The 22,435-nt window shown below is 41.3% G+C and overlaps 1 protein-coding gene across 6 annotated transcripts in view; it reads left to right on the forward strand.

The window, feature by feature from the left end:
• The window catches only part of GOLIM4 (golgi integral membrane protein 4), a 78,456-nt gene that overhangs the window by 33,707 nt on the left and 22,314 nt on the right, over nucleotides 1-22,435 (forward strand). For 3 of the 6 annotated variants that reach the window (XM_080654234.1, XM_080654236.1, XM_080654235.1), the window contains exons 2-8: nucleotides 8,149-8,223; nucleotides 9,399-9,448; nucleotides 11,008-11,061; nucleotides 12,283-12,433; nucleotides 17,855-17,937; nucleotides 18,478-18,561; nucleotides 20,908-21,066. In XM_080654234.1, coding sequence (XP_080510360.1) covers nucleotides 8,149-8,223; nucleotides 9,399-9,448; nucleotides 11,008-11,061; nucleotides 12,283-12,433; nucleotides 17,855-17,937; nucleotides 18,478-18,561; nucleotides 20,908-21,066 — 656 coding nt within the window. The remainder of the gene's footprint in view (nucleotides 1-8,148; nucleotides 8,224-9,398; nucleotides 9,449-11,007; nucleotides 11,062-12,282; nucleotides 12,434-17,854; nucleotides 17,938-18,477; nucleotides 18,562-20,907; nucleotides 21,067-22,435) is intronic. The other 3 variants (XM_080654237.1, XM_080654238.1, XM_080654239.1) reach the window with 1 other exon arrangement.

The following is a 22,435-nucleotide window of genomic DNA, read 5'->3' on the forward strand; positions in this document are numbered from 1 at the left end:
GAGGGCTAGGTCACTGGTTAATGAGCGCCATTGGAAGGTTCTGCCCCCAGGCTTGGAATGTGACTATGTAATTTAGTAAAGGGAGTGAACCATAAAAAGCCTTAATTAATAATTAAATTCAGCTATAAATTGTCAAGCAGACTGGAAAGGTTGAGTTGTTCTGGAAGATGTACAGCTGGGATTGCGTGAGAAGTAAAAGCTGAATTTAAGGGTCTAGGAGTTGTGTGTGAGGGGTTATGGAGACGGATGCAGTTTATGTGAGATGTTAGGAAGATTTCCTCAGAACTCAGGGAGACTTTATGGGAAGAGTTGGGTGGGGAGACACCGAAGACAGCCACAGGGGAGCCCTGGCCAATCACAGGGCTGGAGGCAGGATCCAGTGAGGTCCTCAAAATGGTATTAGTCATCTCCCTTCTTTTGTCTTTTACTTATTTTATGTCGGTTGTTTTCTAAGGAGATCTGTATTCCTTCTTAGACTTCTTATGAGGCAAATATGAAAGAAAGAAGAAAAGATAATTGGAAAACTGTGATATTGTCTTCATGCTAATGACCAACTCATTCTAGAGGGAAGCGGGGTGGATAGGTGGCTGGCCTTCACCTCACTTCCGGAAGTTAGAACACAACCGAAAACTGCTTTGGACTATAATAAATAGCTATGATTTTAGGCCTACAAAATAAGACCTCAAAGTACTATATTGATTTTAGTTTATTTTCCTTTTTGTCATCTCTCTTGCTATCCTCCTTAAAAATCTCACCCACAGTGATCAAAAGCACAAATTTGTTGATTATAATTTTTACTAGAGGCCCGGTGCACGAAATTCGTGCACAGGGTGGGGGTTGTCCCTCAGCCCAGCCTGCACCCTCTCCAATCTGGGACCCCTCTGGGGATCCTGCACCCTCTCCAATCTGGGATCCCACTGGGATCGGGCCTAAACGGGCAGTCGGACATCCCTCTCACAATCCAGGACTGCTGGCTCCCAACTGCTCGTCTGCTTGCCTTCCTGATTGCCCCTAACCGCTTCCGCCTGCCAGCCTGATCACCCCCTAAACACTCCCCTGCCGGCCTGATTGATGCCTAACTGCCTTCCCCTGTAGGCCTGGTCACCCCTAACTGCCCTCCTCTGCAGGCCTGGTACCCCCCAACTGCTCTCCCCTGCAGGCCTGGGTCCCCCCCCAACTGCCCTTCCCCGCAGACCCAGTCATCCCCAACTTCGCTCCTCTGCCGGCCAGGTCACCCCTAACTGCCCTCCCCAGCAGGCTTGATCACCCCCAACTGCCCTCCCTTGCAGGCCTGGTCCCTCCCAACTGCCCTCCCCTGCTGGCCTGATCGCCCACAACTGCCCTCCCTTGCAGGCCTGGTCCCTCCCAACTGCCCTCCCCTGCTGGCCTGATCGCCCACAACTGCCCTCCCTTGCAGGCCTGGTCCCTCCCAACTGCCCTCCCCTGCTGGCCACCTTGTAGTGGCCATCTTGTGTCCACATGGGGGCAGCCATCTTGTGTGTTGGAGTGATGGTCAATCTGCATATTACTCTTTTATTAGATAGGATAGAGGCCTGGTTCATGGGTGGGGGCCAGCTGGTTTGCCCTGAAGGATGTCCGGATCAGGGTGGGGGTTCTCTTGGGGTGTGGGGCGGCCTGGGTGAGGGGCCTGTGGTGGTTTGCAGGCTGGCCACACTCCCTGGTGACCCAAGCGGAGGCCCTGGAATCTGGGATTTATTTATCTTCTACAATTGAAACTTTGTAGCCTGGAGCGGAGCCAAGCCTTCTGCTCGCTCCGTGGCGGCAGCCATTTCTGTTAGGATTTATATATCTTCTATAATTGAAACTTTGTAGCATTGAGTGGAGGCCTGGGCCGGCAAGGGCAGGCGGAAAGCTTGGCTTCCTCCATTGCCGGGGAAACCCAAGCCTCCCTTCTGCTCTCTGTGGCTGCAGCCATCTTGGTTGGGTTTATTTGCATTTTCCCTCCTGATTGGCTGGTGGGTGTAGCGGAGGTATGGTCAATTTGCATATTACTTTTTTATTAGATAGGATTATATGTCAAATGATAAAGTTACTTGCAAATCTTAATATTTTCACAAGTTGAATTGTGTGACTTTCATATCAAGCCTCAGTTGTTGTTTTTTAAAATAAAGATAAAACCTTATGTTATTGTCAGGATTGAAAGCAAAATTCCGTGGGCTGTTGCTTCTGCCAAAGAAACATTGCTCTTTCTCTGGCTTAAGGTGTTAAAACACTTAGCAGTGTTTTCTGTCTAATTTTAGTGTTGCTTTCTAATTCTGATTTGGAGCAGTTTACCCGAAATGTCATGGATATGTATTTTGCCCATAAGTGGATGTATACAGCTAATTTCTCTGTGACTTTCAGAGGGAAGTCAAAGTTAAAATGGAAAATTGCTGTAAAAAGCTGATATGTTTTCACACTCTTGAAGGCTTTACAATGGAATAAAACCTCTTTCCATTCTCAGCTGCACGGAAAATATAAACTCCTTTTCAGTAAGCAGATGATGAGTAGTATGGACTTTCCTCTTTTTCCCGTGAGTTCTCATGATTCAAATCCTGTTCCTGTTACAGTGTTATTCTGCACTAAGGTCTTCAGTGCCCAGATTGAACGCTGGTGTTTTTATACTTAGTTTTCCTTAAACTTGTTTGGTGCTGTGAGAATATTCACTATATACCACTTTTTGTTACAAAGGTTATAGCAGTATTAGTTCATCTTGACTGATGCCCTTGACTTCAGAGTATAAATAGAAAAAAAAAGAGATAGGTGACAAGGATTGATTAGCGATCCTCCTTCTAAGCGAAACTATAAACCTGTCTGGATAAATCACTAGCTTGAAAGCCTGGAGAATGCATCTTAAAAGAAATAAGGGTAGTGTGTGTTTATATGTGTGTGTGTGTTTAATTGATAGGGAAATTTTCTAGAAGAGCTGCAAGGACACAAAGATTCTGTCTGGTTTTACTGTCCTTCAATTTTTATTTAAAATATTGGTTTGTGCCCTAACCAGTTTGGCTACGTGGTCCCAGGTTCGATTCCAGTCAAGAGCATGTACCTTGGTTGTGGGCACATTCCCAGTAGGAGGTGTGCAGGAGGCAGCTGATCGATGTTTTTCTCTGATCGATGTTTCTAGCTCTCTATCCCTCTCCCTTCCTCTCTCTCTACAAAATCAATAAAATATATTTTAAATAAATAAATAAATAAATAAATAAATAAATAAATAAATAATAATTGGTTTGTGAGTTTTACTAAGCTATTAGAATGATTATTTACTTTATCTTTTTTTAAGTGGAATTAAAAAATTTAAGAAAACTAAAATCAAGATCTTTTCAAATATATATATGTACATATATTTATTTTATTTTACTTTTTTATTATTAGACTTTAATTTTAGGGTTGAGAGGACCCATTTGAATCCTCTCAGGCACTTTTAAGCCATCACAGCAGATAAGTGAAAAAATATTTTACTATTTTTTGGTATTTACCCCATGCTGGGCAGTGTTCTAAGCACTTGACATATATTAACTTATTTAACCCTGACATCCATCCAAAGAGACAGGTACTGTTATTACCACCACACACCATATAAAGAAACTGAAGTACAAAACTCAGTAACTTGCCCCTTAAGGAATGGATCTGGGATCTGAATTCAGACGCCAGAGTCTATGCTCTCAACCATTATATTACCGCCTGCCTCTTTCCTTCTCCCCTTCTTTCTGGAATTTCCAATTCCAAGGATTTTCACTCTCACTGTCTTTTACCTCATGTGGATTCCTCGGCTCCCAATTTGGGGTTCTTTTTCAGCCTATTTTTCTTTCTCTGGCCTGATGAAGAACCGAGCTTCAACTTCCCACCAGCAACTACTGCTTTCTCATCTTCTTCCCTGGGGATCGTCTCCAACTCTCAAACCATTTTTGCATTCTTAAGTCATATTACATTAGGACGAGAAGCTGGTGCTACAATAATGGCTTGACCAGTTCTGAGTAAGATAATATTAATTAATAGATAATTACTTCATGGTTTCAACATATATCCTCTATTCCTGTTTAGCACATCATTTCTTTCTACTACATTTACAAAAACACATTCTCTTGCCTTAGTTTTTTGTGACGCCATTTTTATTTTTTTATTTTTTTGTATTTATGAATATGTCTTAGATGTCCCAAGAGCTTTGTTTTTGGACCAAAATCCACAAACGTGGTCTCCTCTTTGTGGACATCATAGAGCATCTCTTCAGGTGATTTATGAAAGTTTATAACTGTGTATCCTAGGATCTTCTGGCTCTTGAGACACACGGCTGTTCATATGTTGAGTGTATAAATTCCCATTTAAAACTGTCAGAGACAGTTGTGTGATTCAGGATGACAAATGGGTACTGTGGATCAGCTCTTGGCACGTTATCTTCCTGACTGCATTGCAGGGAAGAGGATAAAGAAAAGAATGGAGCACCATCTCCCACCGCCCCATACCCAGTGCCCTCACCCCATCCCCCACACTCCCTCTCTGTTTAGTGTAATCTACTCCTCTCCTATTGAAAATGAAATCATACCCATGAGGTTTCTGCTTCTGAAGACAAAGATAATGATTAAAGAGTCCCATATAGCATTGAGTTTGCAATAGTGAGTTTACAGTAATCGCTGCTGTATATTAAACAAAGAAGAATTTCACAGGATTGAAATTTATGAATGCAGCTTCCCCCCTCTGTCTTTCCTCTTCCATGATATATACTATATAAAATCTGAGGTGGCTGGGGATGGGTGGTGAGCAGTCCCCTCATATATATGTTCTTGAATATACTTCAGGTTTGTTTTGTTTTGTATTGTAATGCCGGGATTCTTGATCCAGCGTCTAGAAGGGTTCAGGAATCTGGAGAAGCGCTGTGTGTACATTAAGAGTCCAAAGATGAAACATAATTTTGGAAGGCATTTGGGGGGCCAGAGGAGCTTGGCTGAAGAAACCAAGTTCTCCCTTTGTCTCAGGACCCCTTGCTTTTTATTCACACAAATTGTCCTAAGGCAAGGTAGATATACACTTCAAAGGTCAGGGTTTAGTCTACAGAGTCCATTGTCAGATTGGTGAAACTGCCTGTGGCTATTCAGGTATTTGGCCAGGAGGAGGCAATAACATGTAGATTGAGATGCCCTTAGCTGTCAGGCAGCAAGCAATCCTTTATGCATCCTTTTCAGGTTTGGGGAAATGCTCTCAGCCATCTCCAGATGATTCAGCCCTGCTGACATACTGGAATTGGCTTCCGGCAGTTTTGTTTTTTTTTTAATTATGGGTGTTTCTAAGCTGAAATTGTTAGCCCCTAATGGACCTGGCATCCTCAGGAGCCCCTGGGCCCAGGAACCCCGGCTGCCCCTTCAGTTCCATTGGATCAAGGTCTTGACTACTTTGCCTGTTTCTTTCTTTGAAAGGAGTGCCCATGCTTGCTGAAATCGTCTGTAATATGTCCAATTAGTGCACCAAAATTCCCTTTTCACTGGCCCATTTATGTTCTTGTGACCGTCTACCCAGAGGAACTTTGGCCAGTGGACTGGAGTTGAGGGTGTGTTTTTCTTCTAGCTGGGGAGCTTAGGTATTCCTGTGGCATCCCATCCTTGCCTCTGTCATGTTATATCATGACAGCACTGTAATCTGTCTGTTTCCCTGTAAGTTTCCAAGACTGTGAGCCTGCAGTTCGGGGTTTGGCTTTAGTTGTTGTTATAAAATAGCACTGATCTTTGTTCTCCCTGCTTCATCCCAAACATCATGCAAGATGGTACTGTTGGTATCAATCCAAGGAAACTCTTGTTAATAGGATCCTAGAAATCGCTGAGGGATTTAAATACAGATATGTCTGAACAAACGTGATTCCTCAACAATGGACTTGCAGCCAAGCATTTTGGAGTGCAACTACCTTTAGTCTAATTTCATACTTCTGTGCCTTTCTCCCTGTGATGTCTTCCAGAAGTGCCTTTGACCTGGGCTGCTTCATCTGTCGCTTCACTCTCAAAGCAGCCAAGAGTTCACCTCCTCTGAGAAGCCTTCCCTCACCCTTCATCCCTCTCCCATCCAGAGCTCATCCCTGTCTTTCTCTGGGTTTAAATTTACTTTTATTATGCCACATGTATTTAGCTCTAATTATTTACAAATTACCCAACCCATCTCCCATGTTAGACTGCGCATCTTGGGGCCAAGGCCCATGTCTATTCGTTTTGCATTTCTACTGATAATGTGGTTCCAGGTACATAGTAGGGGCTAAGTAAATGCGGAGCTGTGTTAGATTCCTTTATAATAGCACAGGAGTGGGGTGGTGAATAGAATAGGAACTCAGATGGAGAAAAGGATTGGCGCAGCGGTTATTGTAATGACCAGTGGAGGGTTGAGGGTGAGGAGAAAGATGAAATTGGGCAGGCATGCTATCAGAGATGACACCATACAGGTTTGGGTGGTGTGGACAGAGGTGTTAGCAGAGGTGTGAGTAGAAGTAGGGGCTGTGGTAGTTGTAGATGGACCCCTGGGAATTGGAGGTTTATATGAGATGACAAGACAGGATATGTGGTATGGGGAGAAGGTGGAGGACCCAGGAGTTGATGGCCATGTTGGAGGTTGGACAGGAGTAGCTGGTAACTGGCAGCTGTGACAAGGGAGAAAGGGTGGGAAGAGAGACGGGAAATTCCTTCAGCGGCAAGAGATTGTAGCAGGTGTGTGTGGGGACGTTGCTGTGACCTGGCAACTTTGGACGGCCAGTTGTGTTGGACAGGTGTATAAGCTGTTCATGGTCGGTCAGTGATTAATGATTAAATTGTATCTTAGGTATTTGTGGTGAGCTGGGGACTGGTAAAAGAACCAACTGGCAGGCTTGGCTTAGCTTGCCAGGGAATAAGATCATATGTGGCCATAATGCTGAACAAACAGGAATCAAATGGTACATCCAAAATTTTACTTATCCTCTCCTTTCCCGCCATTGCTTGCTCAAACCACTCTGTGGGGTTGCATTTCAGTCCCCAGATGAAATCTCTGCCTGACTTAATTTCTTCTTAGCTTCTCTCAGATTAAAAAATATATATATTTCTTGTGTTATAATTATGTAGTGTAATAAGTATTGCTACATCAGTAATCACATTACAATCTATAAATGTATCAAAGTAACACTGCTGTCTACCTAAAACTTAACCAGTGTGACACATCACATTTATTCAATAAAAATAAACTTTCAGTAACTTTTATCCATAGACACAGTCTAGGCTTAGTAAGTATCTGGTCTAGTCCCGTGGGACACCGTATGTCATTCATGCAGAGGTAAACCCTCTCCCTCTCTAGCAGCTCCTTTTTGCTGGAGTGTGAAGCCCGTAGCGGGGAAGAGAGTTCTGAGAGTCGTGTTCTTCCTGGTTGTCCTCTAACACCTCTGCTCTTCCTCTCCTACTCACCAGGCAAACCCTGGTGTAGGCAGGGCTGAGAGAGTGCAGGAAGGTCACAGCACGACATCGCTCCGGCATTCGTTTCTTCTGGCCAAGGCAGCTGTGAGCCTGACTTGTTCTTTTGTGGGCAATTCTGTAGGTTCTTTGGAATGTCCTTCCCTCTTTCATTTCTGCGGCTCTTTCCCCTATGTTTTCCTTGATGTGGGGACATACACCTTCTTTCTCATTCCAGGGGTGTGCTGCTGAGGTTTTCTGACCTGCACACAGCAACCTTAATTCAAATTCAGATCATGTTGGCTTGGCAGTGATATCTAGGTGGAAACACCCTATTAGGAAATACTCAAGTGCTTAAGAGAGAGGCAGGAGTTAGAAGTACACATGTGCGGTGAATGCTATGCAGATGGTGGTTGAAGACATGAGAGTGGACATGGTTGCCCAGGAAGAGACATGGAACTTCACAGAGATGCTCATTTTAGAAGCAGGACAAGGAAAAGGAGCTGGCAAAGGTGGCCACAGCCCCTTCTGGAGTACTGGTTCTATAAAGGGGCACACTGTACAGGGGTCAGCCCAGAATTCTGTTGATTATTGCATCTATTTTTTACCCAAAATGTGGAAATTATACATACATAACATTTTTATTTTCATGGTGAAAAGATCTTAAACTGTTTCCTGTTATCTTAAAAAAATGATACTAATTTTACTTTAGAATTCTTTTTCTTTGAAAATAAAATTGAACTCTTTTATCCCGCAGTTGTGTATGAACACAGATCAAGATTAGAAAAATCCTTGCAAAAGGAAAGACTTGAACATAAGAAAGCAAAGGAAGGTAAGTAATGAAGCATCGTCATGTATTTGTTTTACAATTTTTTTTTTTTTGCTAAGAAATTGATATTAACTCAAAGTCAGTTTTATAGGTAGACAGAGATGTCAAGCAATTTGCTGTGCCTTGTGCATTAAAAAAATTTCTGCTCAAGACTGGATTTAGAATCTTTCAGTGTGTGCCACCTTGAGGTAGTTCATATATTGGTTATATATACCATTTCAGAAATAAACAGCTTTCCACTTGAATATTATACACATATGTTACTAATACCTGGAACTTCTATCTACAAACATCCAGTATGCATTGTCCAGAACATGACAAATTTTATATATACAGATGCACACACACACATATACATATACAAATTTATAACATAATAAATTGATCACATTCTATGATATCTTTTCAGTTATGAACCTGTTTTTATCTTGTGAGGGCTTTTATTGGACAGCTGATTGGTTCATTTAGAAAAAAATAAAGCATAGGCTTTCTATAGCTTATGATTTAAAGTTATCTGCATTTTTATGTTTATTCACATTTTGTGATAAATCTTGGGATTGAAATTAGGTGTTCTGTATAATTAACTCGGTGGGTAGAGGAGGGAGAACACCGGAGGGCACTATTGATTGGGATGTTTTGCTGACCCTCGGATTAAGCCTGTGTGAAGAACAGGAGTTTAACAGCACTCAGATGCTTTGATCGGATTTGGATTTTTCTTGTCTTCAAACGCAGAGTGATTTTACAGGGCCATCTAGTGGATAATATGCTTTCGGAGCCTGAAAGATGGTATTCTGAGTGATTTCAGTGCCATCTAGTGGGTAGTAGTAAATCATCTCTGTCTTTAGATGTGCTGCTTGTTTTTTTCCACTTTAATTTAAAGGCTAGTTAATTACAGAGTGTGCATTCTAAATGCAATTTTAATCTGTTGGTTTAATGTAGATATTGTTGGTGCAAGATTTACAGCTTTAAGGTAAAGAGGAAAAACATATAATAGGTTTTCAACTTTTTCTAAAGTATGGAGAGGCAAAATAAAGTATATATAACTCACCAAGTGGACTGTTTTAAACCTAGAACTTTTTGTGTAAATCTTAGTAAAGTTCGCCTTTATTCTTTTGGATGTTTCAAAATTTCACAAAGAATGAACTTACTTTCTATTTCTTCCATTTTGTATTTTCTAGATTTTCTTGTTTATAAGTTAGAAGCACAAGAAACACTAAATAAAGGAAGGGTAAGTTGTCTTTTTAGTTTTTATTTCCTGAAATTTAGGAGAGAAAATTGTTGCAAAAGCTTTTTCTTTGTTGATCATTCGTATTGTAGGGCTGAAATACATTGGCCACCAAACATATTTAAGAGGGAGACTTTAAAAATTGTTCTTTTAAAACCTATCTTTGTTTATCGCAGTATTTATGATAGCAATGCATTGGGAATAGCAGCTTAATCTTCAATAATTAAAAAACATTATTTTTATTCATTTATTTGTTCATTTGTTTCGAATATTTCTTTCCTATAGAATGTGATATTTATTTTGGTTTGCGTTTGCACAGTACTGTGCTGCTCCTGTGTACCCAAGTGCTCTTCACTCTCAAAGCTAACCAGGAAATCACCACCTCTGAGAAGTCTTCCCTCGCCTCTCTCCCATCCAGAGCTCATCCAAACACATTTGTCGAATGCATAAATGAATAAAAATGATATTGGCCTTAAAAAGTTTTCAAGTCCAAATTAACTGGAGGAAAAATAGTCTTTCTCTTACTCTAAAAAAAAAAAATAAGCTTTAGTTGAGTAAAACATTCATGTTTTGAGGTCTTAAAACTGAGAAGAGTCAGTTCGTTGAGTAGCTGGGAGGCTATTACTTGCTTTAAAAGCTCTGACCCAAACTGTGTGCATTCTGTTGTGCATTTTATACGGTAATTTCACTGTAACTTAAAGTAGTAAAGCAATGAAATAAAATGATAAAGCAAAAATGCAGTTTATTTTAGAAGCGGTACAAACTATGAGCTGGGAAATTATTGAAAGCGTGTCCTTATGCTGGCCATGCCATAGGCCAGGAGATTGGCGTGGTAGGTATGACACAGCATGGGAAAGAAAGCCCTCAGATGTCTTGTGTACTGGCTGGTCATGGCTCCCAGGACAGTGGACCCGCATGTGAAAGTGTCCCACTGGGATCCAGTGATCTGCTCCTGGAACATGGATCCGCCGTAGGCTCAGGCTCAAGTTTCAGCCCTGGCTCTGCTCCTGAAGGAAACGTCGGCCCTTGGTCTGCTCCTTATCCTTTCTAATTCTCACTCTGTGCAATGGAGTCGCACTGAGATAAAGCAATGGATGGAGAACTTCTTGCCCTCTGAAGCTCAGGGAAGGAAAGCAGCTTGTCTCTCCCCTCCCGTGAGCCAAGCTAAGCTTGTGAGACCTGGTCCTTGTTGGTTCAGCCCCACCTGCCCTTGGAGGTCCGGCACAACGTATGATTATCTGTCTTGGGACAAGCTCCTTCGTACACCTGGGCCTGAGCTCTTCTGAATGAGAGAGTGGAAGTCTTCTCCAAGCTGCTATTTTATGATTCCATGTCCTCTTTGTCATTACTAAAACTTAGCAAACTTGTGGAATGTTAAAACGTTATTTCTGCTATTATATAAGGAGATGGTCTCAAGAGACATCCTGGTTCAAGTGTAAATTCATTTTAGCATACACAAGCGAAATAAATGAAATTCTGTCATTAAGACTTTAAAGCTGTGTTTAGTAAAAGAGCCAGATTTTTAAAATCTTTATGTTAACTATTTTCTTTTCACTTTACAGCAAGATTCCAATAGTAGATACAGTGCATTGAATGTGCAGCATCAGATGTTGAAAGTGAGTGATTTAATGTTGTTCTTTGGGAATGAGTGAAAGGATTAATTAAGTAACTTAAGTGATTAAGGACAGTTACAGAAAGTTGATTTCTAATATACTATGGTATTTTAAAGTTATATTTAGCTCAAAATGATATGTAAGTATAATGCCCCATCATATTTTTACCTTAAGAACATATTTATTATACATTTTCTTATAAATCAGACTCTCTGGTCAACTACTGTTTTTGTTTTTCTCTTTATTCTTCAAGGCTTTTTGTTTGTTTAATTTTTCATGGTGGTTTCTCTTAGATATTTTCTTTATTTAGACACACTGCAGGCAGTAAACTATTCAAATGCCTCATTTGTGCCACTAATATTTAAAAAGTATTTTTACCGACCTCTTTGAGAGAGAGAGAGAAACATCGATTGGCTGCCACTTATATGCACCTGGACCAGGGATTGAACTGCAAACTAGGTATGTGTCCTAACCGGGAGTTGAACCCACAGTCTTTTTGGTATATGGGACTTTGCTCCAACCAACTGAGCCACCCAGCCAGGGCAGTAGGGCAAGTACTTTTTATTGAAACCAGAATCTTTTCTATGATCAAGAAAGCAGTACCTGAATTACAGCAGATAACCTTTCACATGAAGCATTTGGAGACTGTAGAATCTATGTAGATTGTCATTATAGTGTAGTATTATAATGAGGGGTAAGATAAATAAGAATAATTCCGTATATAGTCAATTAATGCTTCCCCAAAAGGGAAGCATCTTTTTTTCTCCCTTCTTTAAACTGGCTTACCAGGAAGGCTGAAAATCAAAGAAGGGAAATAAAAAATGGTTTTAGGAAAACAACAGATTGAAAGAGGAAGTCTAGAATATCCACAGAGGGTTAGTTTTTCCATTAGCTTTACCTTGTTTCCAGACTAATTTGAGTGCCTGGGAATTTCCCCATATCCCTCCCTTTTCCATCTCTCATGCTAACTTCTAAGTTCTTATTGTTTCCAGTGATGTTAAAAATTAGGAAGAATATTATTTTTGGCCATGATCCCAAACTCATTATTTGAAATGTAATGGAAACAGAGGTGAGCTGCCCAAATTAAAAGCAACCTGAGGAACATGAAACCTCCTCCTTCATTCGTTCTTTCTTTCTTGCAAGGGAAAGACTATGTTGTTGGGAAATGGACTCTCTTTATAATTTAGACAATCTCCATTTTTATTCAAAGTCTCATTTTTGCAGAGTCAGCACGAGGAGCTAAAGAAACAGCACAGCGACTTGGAAGAGGAACACCGCAAGCAGGGAGAAGACTTCAGTAGGACGTTTAATGACCATAAGCAGAAATACCTGCAGCTGCAGCAGGAGAAAGAGCAGGAACTTTCTAAGCTGAAAGGTATTTGGAAATCTGCTTCGCCAGTTCATATGGAAATAAGTGCTCATAGCAATGTTTCAGTAGAACAACAGATTTTTGATTTATTTCTTGTTTGCATGGTGGTTGGTTTATCTGTATTAAGTGGTCCTTTCCTAGCCACTTACTTCTTTATAACATTCCACATTTATCCGTATCTCTTTGGTTTGTTTAGGGAAGCAGAGAATAGTTAGTGTTTTTCAGTGGGCACATTGGCCAAATTGGGTAAGACAGTTCTTGCGTGTATGTGTTGCAAGACATTTGGCATCTCTGACCTCAACCCACAAACTGCCATCCATCCATGCTCCCCAGTCCTTGCAATGATCAAAAATTGTGATGGTGAAGCATTTCTTAAAATCTTCAAGGGGAAGAAAGACTTCTGAGTGGCGGTTCATAATAGCTTGCCATAGCTCAGGCTCTTAGAGTCCGCCTGCCCCGGTGAACCTTGGACTCTTCAATCACTAGCTGTGTGATCACGGGCCAGTTGTGAAATCACCACCAGCTTCCTTGTCCTCATCTGTAAAACCGGGATGTTCATACACAGTATCAGCCTCGTAGGGGTGATGTGAGGATTAAATAATTTATGAAAAGCTCCTAGAACAGCTATTGGTCTGTGGTAAACCTTCAGTACAAATAATTGCCATCAACATCAGCATCAGGTATTTTCATAGTAATATGGACAAAATGTGTCACTTCTCCAAGTATTTGTGAGTTTTGGAAATGAGAAGTAGCACATTCAGTGATTAATAAATATTAAATAATATTAAATTTAAGTAAACTATTTAAATAAGTTCAAAGTGTGAAAAATGGTTTAAAAAATACATGGTATCTCCAAAAACAGTGGTGAAATCTGAGTAAGGTGTATACTGTAGTTAATTGTACTTGTGCCAAACAATTTCCTGGTGTTTGGAGTAGTATCTACATTTATATACAGTGTGATCATTGAGAGAGGTGGGTGGTGGATACCTTGGACCTCTCTGTGTTTTTTTACTTTTAATATTTTTTATTGATTTCAGAGAGGAAGGGAGAGGGCAAGAGAGAGACAGAAACATCAATGATCAGAGAGAATCTTTGATTGACTGCCTCGTGCACACCCCACACTGGGGATCAAACCTACAACCCAGGCATGTGCCCTGACCGGGAATCGAACCATGACCTCCTGGTTCATAGGTCAATGCTCAACCACTGAGCCATGCCGGCTGGGCAAACCTCTCTGTTTTTTTATGCAACATTTTGTCTGTAAGTAATTCAAAATGATGTTTCAAAAAGGCTCATAGGAGGAGTTAAGTAGCCACTGAGGCAGATTACAAAGGGCTCAGGTGGTCTAGAGAGTTGGGCTGGGTGTCAGCAGATGATCCCCCCGAGGTGTAGACATGTAGGAGCTTTGGCTTCTTGGTGATGCAGCTGGTGGTGAGGGGTCATTAAGATAACAAAACAGCATGCATCTATTTGACAGACCTGGAGCAGTTACTCTCTGCTGCTACGGTTACAGTGCAGATGCAAGAAAAAAGGGTCCTCGTGCTTTCTGTCTGTCTTATTGTGGCAGCGAAGATTGAATGGGGGAATACAAAATAATAATGATGATAATAATAATCCTATATAATAAAAGTCTAATATGCAAACCGACTGAACAACGGAACGACCGGCAGAACAACCGGTCACTATGATGCACATTGACCACCAGGAGGCAGATGCTCAATGCAGGAGCTGCCCCCTGGTGGTCAGTGTGCTCCCACAGGGGAAGCGCCACTCAGCCAGAAGCCGGGCTCACGGCTGGTGAGCACAGCAGCGGTGGCAGGAGCCTCTCCCGCCTCCATGGCAGTGCTAAAGAGCAGCAAGCCAACCAGTAAGGAGCAGCGAGCAGGCAGGCAGTAAGGAGCGAGTGGTCCTGGACTGCAAGAGAGTGCAGGCTGGGCTAAGGGACTCACACACTATCACCCCCACCCCACAGACCCCCGAGGGTGCAGGAGAAGGGTGCAGGAGAGGGTGCAGGCTGGGCTGAGGGGACCCCCTCCCTGTGCACAAATTTCATGTACCGGGCCTCTAGTAATAATAACCAATCACATGAAGGAAGAAAGATTGAGTACAAAAGCCCTCATAGAAATAGTGTAAAGCAAGCATGTCAAACTCAAAGGCTAACAGGGCCAAATAAACAAGGTTTAAGTTTATGTGGGCCGCAAAACACAAAAGCTTCAATTTCCATAGAAACATAGGTTTATTTCGATAGAGACATGCTGAATACAAAGGGCTGAAATAATTGAATAATCATTAACATAAAATAATAGAACATTTTAATAAAAATTAATATTTTTTCTTGAACATTAACTTACCAGACACTGAATTAACTGCACAAATTAATAAGCGTAACGCAAATAAACCTATTTTTCTTGTTCTCCGAAAGTGAAATATTTCCTGTTGCGTGTACCAAACAAGTCAGTCCAAGACTAATGACGTGGCAAACCACACCTTTCAGTGTTGAGGGAAGAGACTTTGGCATAGTGGATACACTGTTTAGCATTGTGGATACAATTTAGATACATTGAGCTAAGCTGAGTAAATATATTAAATTATACTGATAATATATAAGTAGGTTCTTTAAGGAAAAAGAAAGAAATTTCGTAGGTGCCTGACCTGTGCTTGGCACACTTTACATAACTAGTTCATATAATTTTAGCAGTATTCCTAAGGACAGGTTTTCTTATGTCTACACTGTATTTACCCCTTTATTTGAAACAAAATTCATGTGTAGTACAGTTTTAACAAATTATATATAGAAGTAAGAAATAAGAACCAAGGAAAATAGGCGGACACATATGTGAGTTCTGCATACTAAGATAATTGAAGCCTAAACTTCCTGGCACCCAGGACAATAGGGGAAATACGGAAAGTTATAGAGGCTCCTGTTATTAGAAAGAGAGAATATCCTGATACCTTAGGGGGGTGGGGAGCAACATCCTGATACCTTAGGGCGGTGGGGAGCAATAGAGACAAAGTGAGAGCACGAGAGAGAGAGAGAGAGAGAGAGAGGGAGGGAGAGAGAGAGAGAGAGAGAGAGAGAGAGAGAGAGAGAGAGGACACTCTGCTACCAATTAATTAATTTCTGGGAAATATTTCTCAAAGAGACCTTAACCAAGAGGTGACAACACCCTGATGACACTTTTGTAAGTAATTTTCACACAGCAGTTTTGTTTGGTTATGATCTTTGATAAAGCTTGGAATAGTAAGTTAAAGGGATAGATGCAGCTCAGTAGTGGCAAACTAAGGTGTGTAGTCCAAGTGGTCTTTGTCGTCTAGAGGAGAGAATTTGGAATTCCTGGGGAGATGAGCTGATAGCATATAAGCTTAGATAATTATTCTTTTCATTTGCATCATCATAATAGCTGTCACTCAACAGATGTTTACCATGTGCCGGAACTAGGTGAGACTCTTCATGCAATTATCTTATTTAATTCTCATAACAACCTGTGAGGCAGGTGTTGTGTTGAACCTAATTTAACAAATGAAGAAATTGAGACTGGCTAATACAGCAGAAGCGTGGGCGCCCCTGCCATTGAGTTTATAGTCTGTAAGTGCTTTAAAAGCTAGCAAAGTTTGGGTGCTTCAAGTGTGTGTGTTCCTATGTGTGTAGACTGAAGTCCCATCCAGCCAGGGACACGTCTACAGTCCCATTGGATCACCAGTGGTCCTGTTTTGACCTTGAGAAAATCCGTTATTCCATGTAGACGGACAAACCAATCACTGGCCACATTTCCCACCTTGTTGTTGATCTCTCCCCCAAACCCAGTCACAAATCTAATGCGCAGGAGACGGCAGGGACGCCTAAGGAGTGAAGATGAACAGAAAAGATGTTGAATACTGGCGACTGGCACCGAGTGCCACATGGGAGAGTCAGGGTTTGTCTGCAGGGGGGTGGCTGCCCTTGAGGGGCAGTTTGCTCAGCATAGTCCAGTTGGCGTCTGCTGCCCCAGTAGCTCCTCTTGGAACATGAATTACACTGAGTGGCCAGATTATTATGATCTCTGAACGCATAATAACCTGGCCACTCAGTGTATATCCTATATAATATAAAAGGCTAATATGCAAATTGTCCCCTTGACCAGAAGTTTGACCAGCAGGCAGGCCAGCCAGCTGCCCATGTCCCCTCTCCCTGGTCAGGCTGGCCGGACCCCACCCATGCACAAATTCATGCACTGGGCCTCTAATACACACACACACACACACACACACACACACACACACACACACACACTGAGTGGCCAGATTATTATGCGTTCAGAGATCATGATAATCTGGCCACTCAGTGTATATGGTCAGCCTGCCACTGCCCAGCTTTCATTGAGCATTGCACATGAGAATCGGCCTAATGTTACCAGAGTGTCTTGATTTTGTAAATAGTGATGACTATTCAAATGTGGAAGATATATAAGCCAACATTGCAGCGGCAAAAATAATAATAGTCATTGTGGCTGCCAATTTATAATATCTAATGTCCAGATACAGGATGTGAGAGAATTGCCAAGGAGGTAAGAGCAGTAGGTCTAGCCAGGGGTGGGCAAACTTTTTGACTCGAGGGCCACAATGGGTTCTTAAACTGGACCAGAGGGCCGGAACAATAGCATGGATGGAGTGTTTGTGTGAACTAATATAAATTCAAAGTAAAGGAGCGGAGGGGAGAGCAAGAGAACTGGATAGAACAGCCGGATCCGGCCCGCGGGCCGTAGTTTGCCCACGGCTGGCTAGACTCTGCAAGTTGCTAAGGCTGTATCCTGAATAGTAGGGCATAAGATTGGGGATGTTTTAGGACTTCACTATGATTGCTATTGTCGCATCCTGGAAAAACTTCCCTAGAACAGAGAATTTGGATCAGACAAGTACTCAGTGGTAGGAGTTGAGTAGGAGAACAAAAATGTATTTAGAATTTTCAACAGTTAAGTAAGATTTCTCTCTGTCTCTTATTTCTTGAGTTGCCTTTATGTTGAAATACCTTTTGGGGAGGTAGAAATGATTCATGCTCTGAGAAATAGGGTTTGTGCTTTTTGATAACTGTGTCCTAAATTTCTAAAGAGACTCACATCTTAGACCACCCCTGCCCATCACATTTTATTCCTAAGGGCTTGCTAATTAACAGAAATACTTCATTTTTAACTCCCGAGTAATTAAACATTCTTTACTTCTACAGTGTATAACCTGTTTACACGTATTTAAACTACTGAACCAGATTGTATTGGGATATCCAACTGAATCCATGCCCTAACAGTATAATTTCTGTTGACTTGGAATATTATATTGTTAAAGTTCATAATAAATCTTAAAGCAAGTTGTGTGAAGTTTCAAATATGAAAATATTAGAATCAAAAGCCTAAAAATTCTCAGGCTTTATGTATGATTTTTCTTTTTCTAAAATAGAGACCGTGTACAATTTGAGAGAAGAGAATAGACAACTAAGGAAAGCACACCAGGACATACATACACAGCTTCAAGATGTCAAGGTAAAAATCTAACCATGCATTTGACAGTTTATTGTCTGCCTGATTTACTTGTGGAATTATTTAAAAGTCATTTCATGATTGACCTGCTCTACAAATCCACATGGTTTAATTAGGGCTTTGCATAAACTGCAGTGTGCCCATTACTTTCACCACTTCCGCATCGTAAGCTAAAAAAAAGATGGTCTGAAAATCCAAACATTTTCATCAGTACTGAAATGATTCTTTTGCTAGATGGTTGCATTTTAATATGCTTTTTTTATCAACAAAGGTTTATTAACATTGAAAGATTTGTTCCTTTGGTTTTGATTTCCTTGTAAATTATTATGATATTTGGGTAGCACATTCTAGATTTTGGAATACTGCCTTAATCATAGTCGTCTCTCTACAGCGATTTTGAAACTTAACAAATGCTGTGACAACAAACAGAGAAATAAACAAATAGGCAAGCAAGCAATGTTTGGGTGGTCATACCACTGTCAGCCAAAAAAGAATTTGCCTTAGAATGTTAAAACTCAACATGTAAAATTCTTTTTTGTGTAGCAACAGCATAAGAATTTACTCACCGAGCATGAACATCTTGTAGTGACTTTGGAAGACCACAAGAGTGCACTAGCGGCTGCACAGGTTAGAAGAGTAGCAGCCTCTTTCGGTTCTTTTTTTCAAGTCTGCTTAACATTTCTGAATTCCTCTGTGCATGTAGTCTCCTAAAAGCCAATCTTCAGTGAGTTCCTTAGGACCAAGCTATCCTAACCCTGAGGATCATGCATGCTTTCAAAATTCAATCAAGAGCATATTAAATAAACCTTTGACTATTTTTTTGCACTGATTGTGTAGCTCACATGACTGTTTCTACCCTGCGTCAGCCCTTCCATGCAGCATTCTCATTGTTTAAATCGTAGAAGTTATTCTGTACATATGGTCTCTTGCCACTGCCTGACCTGTGTTGACTCCTGCTTTAGAATTTATAGGATTTTTAGGATGTGAGCTACCTAAATAAATTATTGTCAGACTATTTCATTCCTCCCTTCCTTGCTGCCAGCATATCAGCCTACACGCACTCCTTTTGGGACTAGGCTGATGTGTTGTTGGTGAAATGACAGAAATAAAAGATCTCATGTCAATAGAGAAGGAAAAACAAGAGTTGTAAGTTGCATTTGTTCAGAGCCTGGAGCAGTCCCCGGCACACGGCAGGCTCTCTCATAGATGTTACCCAATGAACAGACAAACCCTGGTGTTGGACATCTTATTAAGGCAACGCCCTACGGAGCGGTTCACTAGCAGAAGTGAAGAGTGGGATTGGCTGGCTCAGTCAGTATGGCTTTTCAATCATTAGGTCTTCACTTTTCTTCTCCTGGAAGAAGTAAGAGGAAAGGGCAAAGGAAAACCAACCCTCTCCCACTTATTAGGAGACCGTGTATTATCTTTTCTCTTTATAAAATTATTACAAGTGTAGTATGGTGTGTCCTGGAGCCTGCACGTTTAACCTGACCCTCCCATGAGCCCTAATGCACATTAATGTTTGAGAACCACAGCATTAGTGCCATCAAAAATTACATATTTAGGAGGAAGAGAAAGAAGAAAGGCTAGAATGCAGGTTTGTGTATTCCTCCATATTTACCTTAAAATATTAAAAGTATCTCTACGTGGATGTCACTTGTTTTTTTCTTTGACCTCCAAAGTTGGTTGGCAAGTGCTGTGATAGATTTCTGGCCTACGGGCCACTGTTAGCCGAATGGCACACCTTTGTACAAATTATAAAGACGCACTCCGGTGAGAGACTTAGGAGGCAGACTTCTTCACCTTATTTTATTGTATTTCCCCCATCACCATTTGCCCCTCTGTACCCCCCGCTTTGTGTGGATTAGACAGAGGCAGAAAGGCGCCTCCTCTCCCTGGGGTGGGAAGCACCGTGCAGATGCTTGGGCAACAAGAGCGCCAGCAGGTTCTCGTCTTCAGCACCTGCTCTGCGGTGCACCCCGAGCGAGGCGGCCCCATGCAGGAGGCTTGTTCAGAAAAACACGTCTGTGTTTTGTGTGTCTGTGTGTGTGTACGCACAGCCTTTCTGTTTTAGGGTAACAGTGTTGGTGCATAGGATGAGCTAAGTATAAATTGTGTCTATTCGTTTTCTTAGTTAAGATGTGATTTTTTTCTGCCTTTTTAGCTCCTTATATTAAAAATAATTGTGCACACATACCCCACCACATATACACACAAATATATCTAAAAGGTATACTCCTTTTTCTACCTACATTAGTGCATTTATCACTTTATTTAAAAGAAAAGTACATTCAGAATTGAGGAATAAAAATCCAGCCTCACTTCATATTTGTGCTGTTTCTTTCCAAAAACCGCAGAGCACAATACACAATATTGGAAGTGTTTTGGAGAGTAAGGAACCCTATTTGAGCAAAAAGAGGGTGGCCTGGGTGATTACATATATATATATATATATATATATATATATATATATATATATATACACACACACATATATATATATATATTATATATATATATATATTAGTATATTCAGTTACTTATCTTAAACTTATTTTTTTTCCAATGAAAACTGTTACTTGGAAAATATATCTGCACCTGTATTTATAATTATGTGAATTTTTAATAGATTTTTAGATGCTATAAAACTGATTGCAAAGGTGTCTTCTAATAATGATATTTATACTAGGAAATTATTTATAAAAATTCTGACTTTGTTTAATGTGGCATGGGAAACTAACATCTATCTTTGATATTTTTTTCTCTGTTCCCTGTAACTAATTCTAATTTGCATGTGCTTTAAAAAGGTTAAGCATGTCCAAGTAAGAATAGCTAATGCATGGAAACAACCTTCATATTTTTTTCCAACTTGTATTTAGGTATAATATTTTTGGCGAGTCTTCCAGTGAACCCTAATGCCCATCCATGAGTGATATCTTTTTCCTCTCTTCCAATTGTGCAATTGCTATGCAGACTCAAGTTGCAGAATATAAACAGCTGAAGGATACTCTGAATAGGATTCCCAGCTTTCGAAGAGCAGAACCGGCAGAGCAGCCAAGTGTTACTCATGTGGCACATTCCCCACAAGGCGACACCACAGCACGGGAGAATCCAGCCCGGGAGCCGCAGGAGGTAAGGCTGGTAACCCGAGGTCAGGCCCCTGTCCCCGTCAGGCTGTCACCAGGTGAACTGCGCTTCCTGCACAACAGTGATTCCCAGATCACAGTGTATGTCAGAGCCCCCAGCAGGGCTGTTAATACACAGGTGTTGGGGCCCAGCCCAGGGTTCAGATTCAGATAATTGAGAGTGAGGCCTGATGATTTGCATTTCTCCTCCTCCTCCTCCTCCTTCTTCTTCTTCTTCCTTTTTTTTTTTTTTTTTTGTATTGATTTCAGAGAGGAAGGGAGAGGGAGAGAAAGATAGAAACATCAATGATGAGAGAGAATCATTGATTGGCTGCCCCCGGCACGCCCCACACTGGGGATCTAGCCTGAAACCTGGGCACGTGCCCTGACCAGGAATGAACCGTGACCTCCTGGTTCATAGCTCGACGCTCAACCACTGAGCCATGCTGAGGATTTGCGTTTCTGATTCAGCTGGGCTGGAAGCAGACTTTGAGAACGACTGCAATGCTTTCTGGGAAAGACACAGTGGCTCTGACTTTCTTCATGTGGGTTTATTTGTTTGAAAGGAGCTGCCATGGCCTGAGATTTTAAGGTTTCTTGTTTTTGGAAATGACCAAGGGTATGAGTGCTAGTGTCAGGATCAACTTTTTTGTCTTCTGGTTCTTCACGAAAACTAAGCCTTGCTTAAAATGATCTTCCAAGCAGGACCTCAAAAGTAGTGGCACCCTAATCATTAAATCATACAAGTTGACTTTGCAGTCACAGGTGTGACAAGAAGGGACAGGGTGGTGATCTTTCCCCCGACCAAGCTGTTAACAGTGAGTGTCTGAGAAGGCTCGCCCGCGTTCCCATCGTAGACGAGTCACTGAGTGATGGGTCTGCAGTCCCTGTGTTCTCCTGGACCCTTGTTCTCTGCCTGTGTCTCAGGTTTCTACTAATTTATGAAAACACGACCAGATCCCTGGCCTGGGAGTCGGTTTTATTCTTGACCCTTGTTTGGCCAACAGTCTATCAGATGAACCTTTTAACGACTCAGCGCTTCCGTGTTCCCACCTGTGGATTGAAGATAGCTGTTTTCTGCTCACACCTTTCTCACAGGGGTAGTGTGGAGAGAGATGACTGAGTGTTTGAGAGCACTTAGTGTTTTTAGAGAAATAAAACTGGGGCAGTAGTATATCACCCTTGTCAGATGTGTTGGTAAAATGTACGTCTCCAAATGTTGTCCTCAGATGTCCAAGAAAGGACTTTTCTCCCCGGTTTGTTTATTTATTTATTTGTTTATACAATCCAGTTTTCCACTTATATTCCTGCTACTTTATAAAGAGGCCTTCACATTTATTTCAATTATGGGAGAGCAATCTCACCAGAGAAGTTAT

Source organism: Plecotus auritus (genome assembly GCF_963455305.1).
Source record: "Plecotus auritus genome assembly, chromosome: 2".
In the NCBI taxonomy this organism is placed as follows: Eukaryota; Metazoa; Chordata; class Mammalia; order Chiroptera; family Vespertilionidae; genus Plecotus; species Plecotus auritus.